The following is a 14,038-nucleotide window of genomic DNA, read 5'->3' on the forward strand; positions in this document are numbered from 1 at the left end:
ATCAGAATCACAAAATGAGATTGCTGAGATAGACAAGTTTTTATCACAAATAACTCTTCCAAAATTAAATTTGGAAGAACAGAAAGGACCCTTTACATTAAGATATGTCCTTTACATTAAAAGAGGTTGAAGAAGCTTTAGGATCACTTCAGAGTAATAAATCCCCAGGAGAAGACGGTTTTCCGCCTGAATTTTATAAAAAATTTAAAGATTTATTAATACCTCCTTTTATGGAGTTAATATATCAAGTGGAAAGAATGCATAAACTCCCACAATCTTTTTCGACAGCGATCATAATAGTATTGCCAAAAAAAGATAGAGATCCTTTAAAACCAACATCATATAGGCCTATCTCTTCATTGAATACAGATTATAAAATAATAGCAAAAATTTTATCTAATAGAATATCTAAATATTTACCAAAATTAATACATATGGATCAAACAGGCTTTATTAAAAATAGACAATCGACGGATAATGTAACTCGGTTACTTAGCATAATTCATCTGGCACAAAAAAGAGAGGAAATGAGTGTGGCAGTTGCTTTGGATGCAGAAAAAGCATTTGATAGATTGGAATGGGATCTTTAATTTAAGGTATTGGAAAAATATGAGTTAGGAAAATCTTTTATAAAATGGATTAAAACCTTAAATATTAGTCCTCAAGCTAAAATAGTGACAAATGGTCAAATTTCAACATCATTTCACTTAACAAGGTCAACTAGACAAGGCTGCCCATTATCACCTGCCCTATTTGTATTGGCGATAGAACCATTAGCTGAAATAATTAGAACGGACTTAGATATTGTGGGCTTCAGAGTTAACCAAGAAGAATATAAGATTAATTTATTTGCTGATGATGTTCTGATTTATTTAACAAACCCATTGCAATCATTGCAAAAATTATCTTTTAGATTGGAAGAATATGGGAAAATATCAGGGTATAAAGTAAACTGGAATAAAAGTGAAATTTTACCCCTTACCAAAGGAGATTATAGTCAATGTCGACTAGTAACTCAATTTAGATGGCCAACAAATGGTATAAAATATTTAGGTATAAGAGTCGATAATGATATAAAGAATTCATATAAACTAAATTATTTGCCATTATTGAAAAAAATAAAAGATCTTGATAAATGGATGATGTTACCAATAACATTAATAGGTAGAGTTAATGCTGTAAAAATGAATATATTTCCTAGATTACAATATTTATTCCAAACATTACCAATACAACTGCCTCAGAAGTTTTTTCAAGAATTGAATAAATATGTGAGGAAGTTTCTTTGGAAAGGAAAGATGTCAAGAATATCCTTGGAAAAATTGACATGTAAATTTGATTTAGGAGGGTTACAACTTCCAAATTTTAAGAATTATTACAAAGCAAATCAACTTAGATTTATTGCATCTTTTTTTGATGCAATAGAATAGAACTAGATAAGATAGAAGAAAATATACCAGAAGATTTTATATATAAATGGGAATCCAAATGGATATGGGAAAAGAAAGAATCTCTTATATTAAGACATTTGATTGATTTATGGAATAAGGTAAATATGGATGATGAAATAAAGAAATCCTTATTAGCAAAAAGAACTTAAATTCAAAATAGGCTTATTTCTTTCACAATGGATAATCAACTTTTACATAACTGGTTTCAAAAAGGGATCAGCTATACTGTTTTGAAGGAGGTATATTGATGTCATTTGATCAATTAAAAAATAAATATAAAATATCAAATAACACTCTTTTCTGTTATTTTCAACTAAAGGCCTATTTACGAGATAAACTGGGTCAAACAATGTTAATGCCAAAACCTAATGAAATAGAAATCTTAATTCAAAAAGGAAAAATTTTAAAAATTACATCTTGTATGTACAATTTGATTCAAAAACAGACAATTAAACCAGGAATCCATAAATCAAGACAAAAATGGGAAACTGATTTGAATATTAAAATTGATGAAAAAAATTGGTCAAGACTATGTCTTGATAGTATGATAAATACAATAAATGTCCGACTTAGATTAGTACAATATAATCTTTTACATCAATTATATATAACACCACAGAAAATAAATAGATTAAATTCAAATTTATCTGACCAATGTTTTCGATGTAATCAAGAAATTGGTACCTTTTTACATTCCACTTGGTCCTGTTCTAAAATTCAACCTTTTTAGATAAATTTAAGACTTTTACTGGAACAAATTATTGGAATACAACTCCCACATAGCCCAATATTATTTTTATTAGGTGATATTGAAGGGATAATACCAAAACCTAAATTGAATAAATATCAGAAAAAATTTATAAAAATTGCATTGGCAGTAGCCAAAAAAGCTATTGCAGTTACTTGGAAATCAGATTCATATTTAACTATGGATCGTTGGAATAATGAAATATATAGCTGCATTCCACTTGAAAAAACTACTTATAATTTAAGAAATGAATATGATATATTTTTGAAAATTTGGCACCCCTATCTACAAAAGATAGGATTAAATATATAGGTCCTTTGAAGATAAAATTATAAGCTATTTGGGGAAAATAAAAACTGAAGTTATTTTAAACTCCATGGAGCATGTGGGGATCCTCCGATATCCAGGTAATCTTTCTATCTTTTTTCTTTCTTTCTTTTTTCTTTTCTTTTTTTTCAGATAGGGGTCTAAGGGGGGGGGAGGGTTAAGGGGAGGGGGGGAGGGCCAATATTAATTTTTCACCATTCTAATATTCTACTCATTTTATGTAATTCTCTTAAAAATTTAATAAATAATTTTTTTTAAAAAGAACAGAAAACCATTTCCATTTGTTTTCACATCTCAATGAGTAGCCAGCCAATACTGTTTTAAAAAAATTACCTTTTGTTGAAAGACTGTCTTATTGTATAAATTATAGAGATCTTGTGTTAATTCTTCTCGATGACGTTTGAAATTTTTTACGTATTTTGATGAACTCAGATTCAGTTCCTGAAGGAAACAGCCTGGTGCCTTACACCTGATGAGATGAAAATAAACACCAAGGAATTTAACTCAAATTAAATTATTCAGTGTGAAAAAGAATTCTAAAATGTGTTCACTTTCAATTACACAGAAAGCTCTATGAAGAAAATAGTTATTGCAAATTTTTAGTCAAGAAATAATCATTATACTTTGCTAAAGTATACTGTTACGAATGATGAACAACTCTGATGGGCAGAAGGGTACAGAGTCTCCCATGCCCCCTCCCCTTTTGGAAAATCGCAAATCGCTACTATTTCGATGCTGCTAACACGGAAGTAAGAGAGACAAAAGGAAATCTGCCAGGGCAGTTGTTATTGATAACAGCTCATGAAAGTTAATGAGAGAGAGGCACAGCTAAGGTGGAATGTCTCCTACTAACAAAAGGGGAACGGAACCATTGATTACTGCTATTGTCTTTTGGAGAAGGATTGTTTACTTGGTACTGTTCTATTCATTGAAACCCTTCGGGGGCAACCAGAGTGGGCTGGTTTGATGGGTTACATCACCCTAACCTGATTGACACCTGAGACCCCGTGAGTGGGGATAAAAGTAAGGTCTGAGGTAACACCCCTCAGACGCACCAGGAGAAACACTAGTGAGCATCAGAACCCCCACGAGACAGGGTGGGAGATTGGAGACCGAACGAAGGGTTGGTAAATTTTAACTCACAGTGTTTTGTAGCGAGACCGGTGGGGGCTTGTGTGTGTGTCCACCCTTGCCTGGGTGACGAGTCCACCACGGAAGAACTGTCTAGCTAAAGGATGGAGGGGTCATACGTGAATGGCCACAACAACAATGCATCGACGGATCAAAATCGTAAAGGAAGGTTGGCAAGATAATAGCTGTTACTGTTCACCACGTTTTCTCTCTCTCTCTCTAACAATTGCAACACATCGACAAACAACTACCGCAGCCTGCATGAACTGAACTGAACTTTATATTTCCATCTGACAATTCATTATCCCCTAGACAACGATAGAGCTTGTTTCATTAGTGATTATTATTATACCCGCACTTTTAGGTTTAGTATTGCTAACGTATATTCTCTGTATGTTCGCATTGATATTATTTTGTATATTTTTGCTAATAAATATTGTTGAAAATAGTATCACCAGACTCCAACTGATACTTCTATCTTTGCTGGTAAGACACCCAGTTACAGGGTTCGTAACAATACAAATAGAAATAAATAATTTGAGCAAGAAATATCAAATATAGAAAATTACAGCACAGATAGGCCCTTTGGCCCATGATATTGTGCTATGCTAAGATAACCTATACCCTTCCCTTCTACATAGCCTTCATTCAACGAGCATTTAAGACTGAATACAAAACTTCAGTGGAAGGGAAATAATTTAAAGAGTAGATGCATCAAAGTGAGGAAGGAAGCAAATGGCATAAGTAACATGAAATGTGTAATATGTCTCTCTATTCTAAGTAGCTGTCATTGTTCAAGTGCTAAACTGAAAACTTGAGGGCAACAATATAGAAGAGCACTTCAAGTGCCAAGGTGCTCCCATCTTCCTTCACCTCTCAGATGGACACAAATCATAACGTTAAGGGAAATGAAAGCAACAAGAGAAACAATGAGACCAAAATTTGATTACCTATTTACTTACTTGCGCCAAACTCCATGTTGGGATTGTGATTCAGATAGACCAGAAATTTTGAAGTCTGGAACTTGATTCAGGGAAGTAGAATCAGATAGAACACCTTTCTTTGGTTTAGTTGGCTGGATAAAGGCCGGAACAACATTTTTTTCTTCAGGTTTGGATTTAATTCCCTGTATTTTACTTTTGTTTTTTTGTTTCACTGGCTCTAACAAAAGATTAACAAAAAATATTAATGAAACAAAATAAACAATTCCTACCCATAAAATTCAGATCTTCTTCAGTTGCTCCTGCTTTTAAAAATATTCCACCACTTAGCCTAAAATAGAACCCAGCAGCTAATCTGCCATTGTTATCTAATTGGATCTGTATTTGCTTAAGGATGACTCTGAAGCACTCTGAAATAGTCAAGTGTGATATTACTGCCCTTTCAAACTCAAGAATAAACCCAGACAGAACACCTGCCATTGCCGTAGAATTCAAACAACAGTCATTACCTGCACTTTGAAAAGCCCTTCTGTACATCAGAAATCATTTAACTGAAAGAACTGTACACATTAGACAAGAAATAGCCTATCATAGTTTTATATACAGAAATACTGCTAACAGACAAAGAGCCAACCAAACTCCATCATTATCCCCAAGTACGTCCTAGGATCTGGCAAGACAGACCCAAAAGAGGTAATCATACAGTGACAAACAAGATAGATATCTAGCAATCAACTCAGGACTCGAAGCCTCATGGCATCAGGTCAAATACAAGCAAAGAAATGGCCTTCTGCTTGCCACCTTTTGTCCTTCAGCTAGCAAATCAGTGTCCATCCCTCTGATATAGATAAACTAAACAGCACAGGAAAAAAGTGCAGAATCCAGATTTTTTAAAACCTTCCCTGGCTACAGTAGTGGTGTCAGAGGATTAGATGACCATTAAAATTGTATTATTTATTTAAAAGAGGAGGATAAACCAAACAATTACAGGCCAGATATTAGAGCTTCAGTGGTGGGCAAACATCAGGATCATATAAGCATTAATAATAATGAACAAGTGAGACCAAGGTGGAATCAATCTATAAACAAAAAAGTGAATTTGATTTTGACTACAATGATAAAGGAATGGTTTACATCCAGACCATGGAATTCATAGCCAGACAAGCCAGGGGGTAGAAGTTCAGAACGATACAAAAATCCCATAGGTTAAAAAGATAAATATTGCATACAATACAATAAACGGATCAAAATCAAATAACAACATACACTATGTAGATAATCCAACAATACAAGCAGAGCTTGGTGTGGAGGAACAAAATTGCAAGTCCACACATTCTCAAAAGGGCACCACAACAGGGTGATAAAAGGTGGAGTTAAAGAAAACAGAATGCTCTGCATTATCAGCTAAGGTATTAAATGTTATGCTCTAACTACGAACAATGCCAAAGTTTGAGTAAGTTTCTAGTTAGATTGCACTGGGGAAATGTGCTGAGGAGGTTTATGACTAGACTGGTAAATTACAGCCATTGGAAGAGATTGAACTGATATATGGTCATATTTTATTGGTATATTGTTGGCAGTTGGGCAACTGATAAGAAATTGAAATAAATGAGAGCTCACCGGTAACAGCCATTCTTTTTCCATTCAATATACTTGAAGCTGTAGCTGGAGTTTTGATCTTTATCCCTTCGATTAGAGACTCAAACTCATCAGTTGAAGTATCTGATGAAATTGAGATGTGGTTTAACCTCTTGGAGTGCACAGAATGGTATGAGGAACTATCATCTGATTGCAGAGACCCTCTGTCCCAAGTGTGAGAACTGAGCTGCTTAGACTTCATTTTCTGTCCATCCAAAGTGGGAACTCTTTGTGTGTTTTCAAAAACAAAATCCTCTATACCGCTGTTCAACACTGGTGACATTGATCTTGCTACAGAGGGTACACTAGATACTTGTTCCTTAAAATATTTAGTTCCTGGCTTACAGCTTTGTTCATGTAATTCTAGGAGAAAAGAAGTGAAAATATTAACATGAAATAAATAAACCAAATGCAGAGCTTGCTCAAATTTCTTTCAAATTTTCCAAAATGTCCTTGAAACAAACAAGCCCTTCAAAAATAAAAGTCCAACAAATAATTTTTAATTATAAATACTTAACATAAAATTGCAAATCCTGCCCTTTCCTTACAATTATTTTTTAAGCAGGATAGTGATTTTCTTTCCACAGATGACTTTATAGTTAATTGATGGATCAGTTTGCCTCCAATATAGAAAAATTAAGTCACATGCAGATTTGGATACAATACTGAAATTAGCTTGGAGCTGTACTTGTTACATGGTCAAAAGGAAAAATGAAATTGGGGATGGCATAGTGACATACCAATTAAAGCCACTGCCTCACAGTGCCAGAGACCCAGATTCAATCTGGATCTCGGGTGTTGTGAATTTCAAAGTGCTCGTTTCCTCCCATACACTACAGACAAGAGAGTTGGTAGGTTAATTTGCCACTAACAATTATCCCCTTTCTGCAGGTGAGTGATAGAATCTGACAGAAGAGTTGATGGGAATGTGAGGGGAAAAAAGGGATTAGTGTAAAATTGGTGCAGACTTGATGGGTCAAAGGGCCCATTTCCATGTTGCATCTTTCTCTGTGTGTGACTGTATAAATATTAAAAATAATTTAATATATGTAGAAAGCATACTACCCATCTTTCCACTGGATGGTTTACCAACAAATAAAACTAAGTTTTCTGACCAGAGATTTAATTATTTATACATCAAAAATTGCTCGATTAAAAAACAGGAATGTATAAGGTACTTGCCAGTATCAGCAGTGTCTTCAAGTTCCACAATCTTCTTTATAGGCAATTCATCCAGAGATGAGTCACTCACTATAAAATCATTCAGGCTGTATAAGAAAATGTTATTACTATTTAGAAAATGAGGAGCATAAAATGAAGTTACTAAACCTGCAGTCAGATGTCCTGATCTCAGAATACAATGTTGAACTTTAATAATAACCACTAATCACTCCTCAAATATCATTTGACACTGAGGAAACAGCACCAGAGGGGGAAAAAAAATCCATCTCTTTTTGACTTCCATCCTCATGCATGATTAGGTCCTAGATTTTCTTTCTAAGAATATGCAATTTCTCATCCGCTCAACTTTATTAAAATCTCCTGCCTTAGAAATCATTGAAGAAAAAAACTTAAGTAAGATTGTTCAGCACAATATAGACTCATCCCAGTGATCTCAAGCACAATTTGCTTTTTTAATCTTTGACACATAATTGGAGAATTTGAATAAAAGGACACACAATTTCTGCAAAAAGCTGTAACATTTTTAAAAGCTAATAGAAAACAGATATACTATATCCATACGGTATATCATAGTGTGCTGGGAATAGCAAATATTAAAATAACTCAACATTCACTATGTTAAATCTGTTAGAATGGGAGAATATGGGAGAAAAGTTAGATCATAAGGATGAATTTAATGGAGTGAATAAGCTCTTTGTCTAAATGTCATTCAATAATACCACTTACCAACCACTCCCCCACCCCCCCATACCAACGAATTGATCAGTATGGTTTTGGGAGCTACCTTACTTAAAATCAACTGTTCTAGACAAACTTACAATAACTTTCCACAAAGAATCATATGCAACTATATATTTTAAGATTTTATTTTATATACTGTTCCTGCAAATTCAAAAATATGGGATCACAACGAGTTACGTAGAAGCCTGGGATGCAAATTAAAGCAGAAAATGCTAAGTAATAAGCCTAAAGTCATATAGAAATTTGAAGTTTAAGCCTCATTTTTTGCTTTATCATTTACCATACAATCCCTTCCTTCTTAAAATTGTCTTATCACTTGCTTGATATTCCATACCAGGTAATCAGGGACTTCCTCTAATAAATTTTAGGTCTCCCTCACAATTTTGATCCTCTATCTGCTTGCGCTAACCCTTCCTCTCTAACAAGAAACTGGGAATGAGCAATACCATAACCAAGTTAAACATTTAACACTTAAGCAGCAAGCTTCACATTTTGAGTTCATTTCATGACTAAACCGGCTCTATTTCCAACTATCCCTAGCTTATAAATTTGCAGGCGAAACATAATAGATGTCTTTTACCTCTACATTTCACTGTTTTGGTTTGTTGCATTGCAAAGTTAAGGTCACCTCAAATGTCTTCTAACATGTTCTAACTGTACAAGATTCTGTTCTTTTTTTCCACCCCTCTGTTGATCACCTGCAATAAACTCCAGTTAAACATTACTTCAACTTTAAAATTATCAATCTTGTTTTCAAATTCCTTCATGGCCTTGCTCCTCTCTACAACAAGATAATAAAATTCCTTCATGTCTACCCTCTATCATTCACAAATTTGATCAATCCAACATTTACAAGCCATCCCTCACTGGGTAAGCCCTCATGGCTTGGAGTTAAACCTTTTTCCAGCATTAAGACTCAGCTTAAATATGAATCAAAATTTGGTCACCCTGTCTTACAACATCTATGTGGTCAGGTTGTCTTATATTATTCCTACTAAATGCCTTGCTATGTTAAAATGGATTCATCCTATGATAGATGGGATCCATATGAATAGATAAGGGGGGGGGGGGGGAAGGACAGTTGACCAGTAACATATACGGCTGTGAATGTGTTTTGGTATAGATACCTAACTAGTAATTTAAGAAAAGGAACGTGTGTCTGTGTCGGTAAGACAAGGTTTAAAGGCACTCCAGTTCTGACAGAAGGTCTCCAAACTGCTCAGTGCTCTTAGATCACAATGACTTATTTTCTGCTCATATTATTACCTCACTTTTATCAATGAATTAAATGCCCATCATGTTTAATATTAAAACCTGTGAAATCTAATCCTCTGACATTTCTGTGGAATTTATTCATATCATATACAAAATGTAAGAAAAACACAACTGTAATATTTAACAAAGAAAACTTTTTACATCATTGGTGACCATTTGTGGAAAAAACAGCCAGTGACCACAGAACTGGGAAACAAAAGGTGGAATGTGGACTGCACCCAACTTAAGTGCACACATTTCTATTAAAGGAGACAAATGTGCTTTATCTTAGCTTGATGTTCTACAATTATTTCTGGCGATCTGCAATTTCTATTTTCAAGAACTTACCTGTCGTCATTTTCCTTTAAAGTTCTGTACTTCTGTGATTTTGAATGCGGCTTTTTTACCGATATTAGAACTGATGGAGAAATATTATTAATAAAGCGGATCTCTTCCAACTAATTATAAACTCATCAAATAATCCTGCAATGCACAAAATCTGGATTGCAGCAACAATATAGAGAAAAACCCAAGCATCAACATTCACCAAGAAAATGCAATGACTGATCTTAGAAGATTTAATACAAAACAATTATCTCAACGTGAACTTCTACAATAAAGTAGTTATTCATCTGTTGAAGGAAAACCTCCATCAAGCTAATATAATTGTTTTACTTCCATGTTCTTTACCCAATAGAAAGTAAATTAAATCAAATTTAAATTTATATTCCTTCTCTTTTCATAGCTGCATAGGATCAGCCTGATGAGGCTAAATTTATATATATGTAAATATAACAGTGTTTTATTTTATTTATATATATATATATATATATATATATATATATATATATATATATATATATACATATATATATATATATATATATATACACACACACACACACACACACACACACACATACATACACACACATAACAGTATATATTTATAAATATTTTTAAGATATATTATAATATATTTTTGTTCCTGGAATATATATCTCTAAATGTAAATTTTAAAAATATTATATATACATTTAAATTATCACTGGCCAGCTCATCTAAAGTAATATGATGTACAAATTATATTGCCTTATAGTCTACATCGTAATTTTAAAAAGCAACATAATGCCCAACTCAATTTCCTTAGAATGACCCAAAAGGCAATGTCTTTGAATTTTCTTGCTCTACCACATTGACTGCTTTCAGCCATTCCTGGATTTCTTTTCAAAATTCATTACTTTATATTAAAATTATTTGAATGAATAACACTAACATAAATTGGTAAAATTTAACATCTAATCTCTGATTTATCTTTGTTGGCACATTCAAAAAGTCACTGGCTATATTACTGAGAGAGTTAAAAAAGGTAGATTGAGCAAAGTTAAATAGATAAAGGCTCTTCAATATTTCACTTTTTCCTCCTAATTACTGTACACAGGTCACAATGCAAAAGCACCTTCTAAACTCAGCTAACTAGCAGATCACAAAGGGAGAAAAGGATCCTGCATATAAATTGACACTGAGCATCCATACATGTGCTTTTGAGGTGCAAGTCAAAATACATTTCTCAATCACATTATACAAATAAAATGTGTCATACTCAGTCTTGGTGTGGTCTGTGTAAATATTTGCAACCTCCATTGCTGAATTTGAAGAGGAAATTAAAATACATTTAAGATACAACTCACATTTTTCAAACTCTTCATCCCCACTAGAATCAGAGCTCAACTCAGGAATATTGTCAGATCTGATGATAAAACAAAGAAAACAACTGTCACTCTAAAGCCATAAAATAGAATTTATTATACCAAGCAACACACACAAAATCCTGGAGGAACTCAGCAGATCAGGCTGCATCTATGGCGGGAAATAAACAGTTGATGTTTTAGGCCAAGACCCTTCATTGCAAATGGAAAAGGGGACAGAAGCAGAGGGAGCTCATGATTGCATAGGAGATGAGAAAGGTAAAAGAACCACCAGACTGGAGGGAAAGAAACAAAATATGAAAAAAAAATTGGGCAGGAAAACAGAAGAGGCTGCATACTTAAAGTTAGGAAAATCAATGTTCGTGCATCAAATGGAAGACTAGCTGGACAGAATATGAGGTGCAAATCATCCAACCAGAGTCTGGCCTCGTGATAACAGTAGAGAGGTCCATGATCACTATAGGAATAGGAAGTCAAATTGAAAGAGGTGGCCACCAGGGGATCCTGGCGGTTGCGACAGATGGCATAAAGGTTCTCGAACAAAGCAGTATCCCAGTCTATGACTGGCCTCACTGATGTAAAGGAGGCTTCACTGGAAGCATTGGATGCAACAAATGATACCAACAAACCCACAGGGGAAGTGCTGCCTCATACAAAAGGACTGCTTATTTTCCTGAATTGTGGTGAAGGATGAGCTGCAGGGACAGGTGTAACAATTGTCACAGATGCAGTGCAAGTGCCAGGATGGAGTCCATTGGGGAGATAGGGTAAGGGCAGTTGTGCGGAAAATGGAAATGTGGGTGAGGGCAGTATCAACAGTGGTGGAAGCGAAAGCAAATCTGGATTAGTGAGAAAGAGGACATCTCAAATATTCTGAAATGAAAAGCATCATCTTGAGAACATATGTAAACAGAGGCACAGAAACTGAGAGAAGGAAATAGAATCTTTACAAGTAACAAGGGGCACAATGGGAAGAGGTATAGTCAAGGTAACTGGAGGTTATAATACTTACCATCACCACTGAACCACTCTTTTGGCAATCCCATTAAATTTATTAATCCTAATGGAAGAGCTCTTTCATTAATATTTCAATATACAGGTAGATTGGGAAAATCATGTTAGTGCTGGATTCCAAGAGGAGAAATTTCTAGAATGCCAAGATGGGTTTTTAGAGCAGCTCATGGTTGAGCCCACTAGGGGATCAGCTATTCTGGATTGGGTGTTCTGCAATGAACCAGAATTAAGTACAGAAATTAAGGTAAAATAACCTTAGAGGCAAGTGACCATAATATGATTGAATTCACCCTGAAATTTGAGGAGAAGCAGCTAAAGTCAGATGTATCAATATCATAGTGGTGTAAAGGGAATTACACAGGCGTGAGAGAGGAGTTGACCAAGATTGGAAAAGAACACTGGCAGGGATGAGGGTAGAGTAGCAACGTCTGGAATTTCTGAAAGCAATTTAGAAAGCACAGGATATCTACATCCCAAAGAGGAAGAAGTATTCTGAAAGGCAAGATGACACAACTTTGGCTAATGAGACATCAAAGCCAACATAAGAGCCAAAGAGAGGACATAAAATAGAGCAAAAATTAGTGGGAAGTTAGAGGATTGGGAAGCTGTTACACTAGCTGTATGGTGGAAGTTCGAGATCTTCTAAGAATCATTAGATTCTGGAATAGTTCTGGAAGACTGGAAAATTACAAATGTCACTCCACTCTTCAAGAAGGGAGAGAGGCAGAAGAAAGAAAACTATAGGACAATTAGTCTGACCTCAGTGGTTCGAAAGATGTTGGAGTCCATTGTTAAGGATGTCGTTTGGGGGTATTTGGAGGCACGTTTTAAAATAGGCCATAGTCAGCATGGTTTCCTCAAGGGAAAATCTTGCCTGACATATCTGTTGGAATTCAACAAGCAGGATAGACTATGGAGAATCGGTGTATGTTATATAACCATATAACCATTACAGCATGGAAATAGGCCATCTCAGCCCTTCTAGTCATTAATCATTATCATCAGTGGAGAATGTGTGGAGCAGGTTAAGACCTACAAGTATCTGGGAGTACAGTTAGACGAGAAGCTAGACTGGACTGCCAACACAGATGCCTTGTGCAGGAAGGCACAGAGTCGACTGTACTTCCTTAGAAGGTTGGCGTCATTCAATGTCTGTAGTGACATGCTGAAGATGTTCTATAGGTCAGTTGTGGAGAGCGCCCTCTTCTTTGTGGTGGCGTGTTGGGGAGGCAGCATTAAGAAGAGGGACGCCTCACGTCTTAATAAGCTGGTAAGGAAGGCGGGCTCTGTCGTGGGCAAAGTACTGGAGAGTATAACATCGGTAGCTGAGCGAAGGGCGCTGAGTAGGCTACGGTCAATTATGGAAAACCCTGAACATCCTCTACATAGCACCATCCAGAGACAGAGAAGCAGTTTCAGCGACAGGTTGCTATCGATGCAATGCTCCTCAGACAGGATGAAGAGGTCAATACTCCCCAATGCCATTAGGCTTTACAATTCAACCGCCAGGAGTAAGATATGTTAAAGTGCCGGGGTTGATTGTATTTAATGTATTTAAGTAAACTACTTAAGAACTTTTTAAAAGCTATTATTAATGCTTTTTGAGAGAGTGATTTAGAGGCATATCATATTTTTACTGAGTTAAGTATTGTATGAAATTAGTTTTGCTACAACAAGTGTATGGGACATTGGAAAAAATGTTGAATTTCCCCATGGGGATGAATAAAGTATCTATCTATCTATCTAGTCCGCACCGAACGCTTACTCTCACCTAGTCCCACTGACCCACACTCAGCCCATAACCCTCCATTCCTTTTCTGTCCATATACCTATCCAATTTTACTTTAAATGACAATACCGAACCTGCCTCTACCACTTCTACTGGCAGCTCGTTCCACACAG

The 14,038-nt window shown here is 35.2% G+C and overlaps 1 protein-coding gene across 1 annotated transcript in view; it reads right to left on the reverse strand.

The window, feature by feature from the left end:
- The window catches only part of gcna (germ cell nuclear acidic peptidase), a 51,530-nt gene that overhangs the window by 22,574 nt on the left and 14,918 nt on the right, over nucleotides 1-14,038 (reverse strand). Inside the window, exons 5-10 of the mRNA XM_073058156.1 lie at nucleotides 11,105-11,163; nucleotides 9,762-9,831; nucleotides 7,419-7,504; nucleotides 6,219-6,599; nucleotides 4,620-4,818; nucleotides 2,860-2,995 (exon numbers count right to left, since the gene is read on the reverse strand). Coding sequence (XP_072914257.1) covers nucleotides 2,860-2,995; nucleotides 4,620-4,818; nucleotides 6,219-6,599; nucleotides 7,419-7,504; nucleotides 9,762-9,831; nucleotides 11,105-11,163 — 931 coding nt within the window. The remainder of the gene's footprint in view (nucleotides 1-2,859; nucleotides 2,996-4,619; nucleotides 4,819-6,218; nucleotides 6,600-7,418; nucleotides 7,505-9,761; nucleotides 9,832-11,104; nucleotides 11,164-14,038) is intronic.

This window comes from Hemitrygon akajei, chromosome 10, assembly GCF_048418815.1.
Source record: "Hemitrygon akajei chromosome 10, sHemAka1.3, whole genome shotgun sequence".
In the NCBI taxonomy this organism is placed as follows: domain Eukaryota; kingdom Metazoa; phylum Chordata; class Chondrichthyes; order Myliobatiformes; family Dasyatidae; genus Hemitrygon; species Hemitrygon akajei.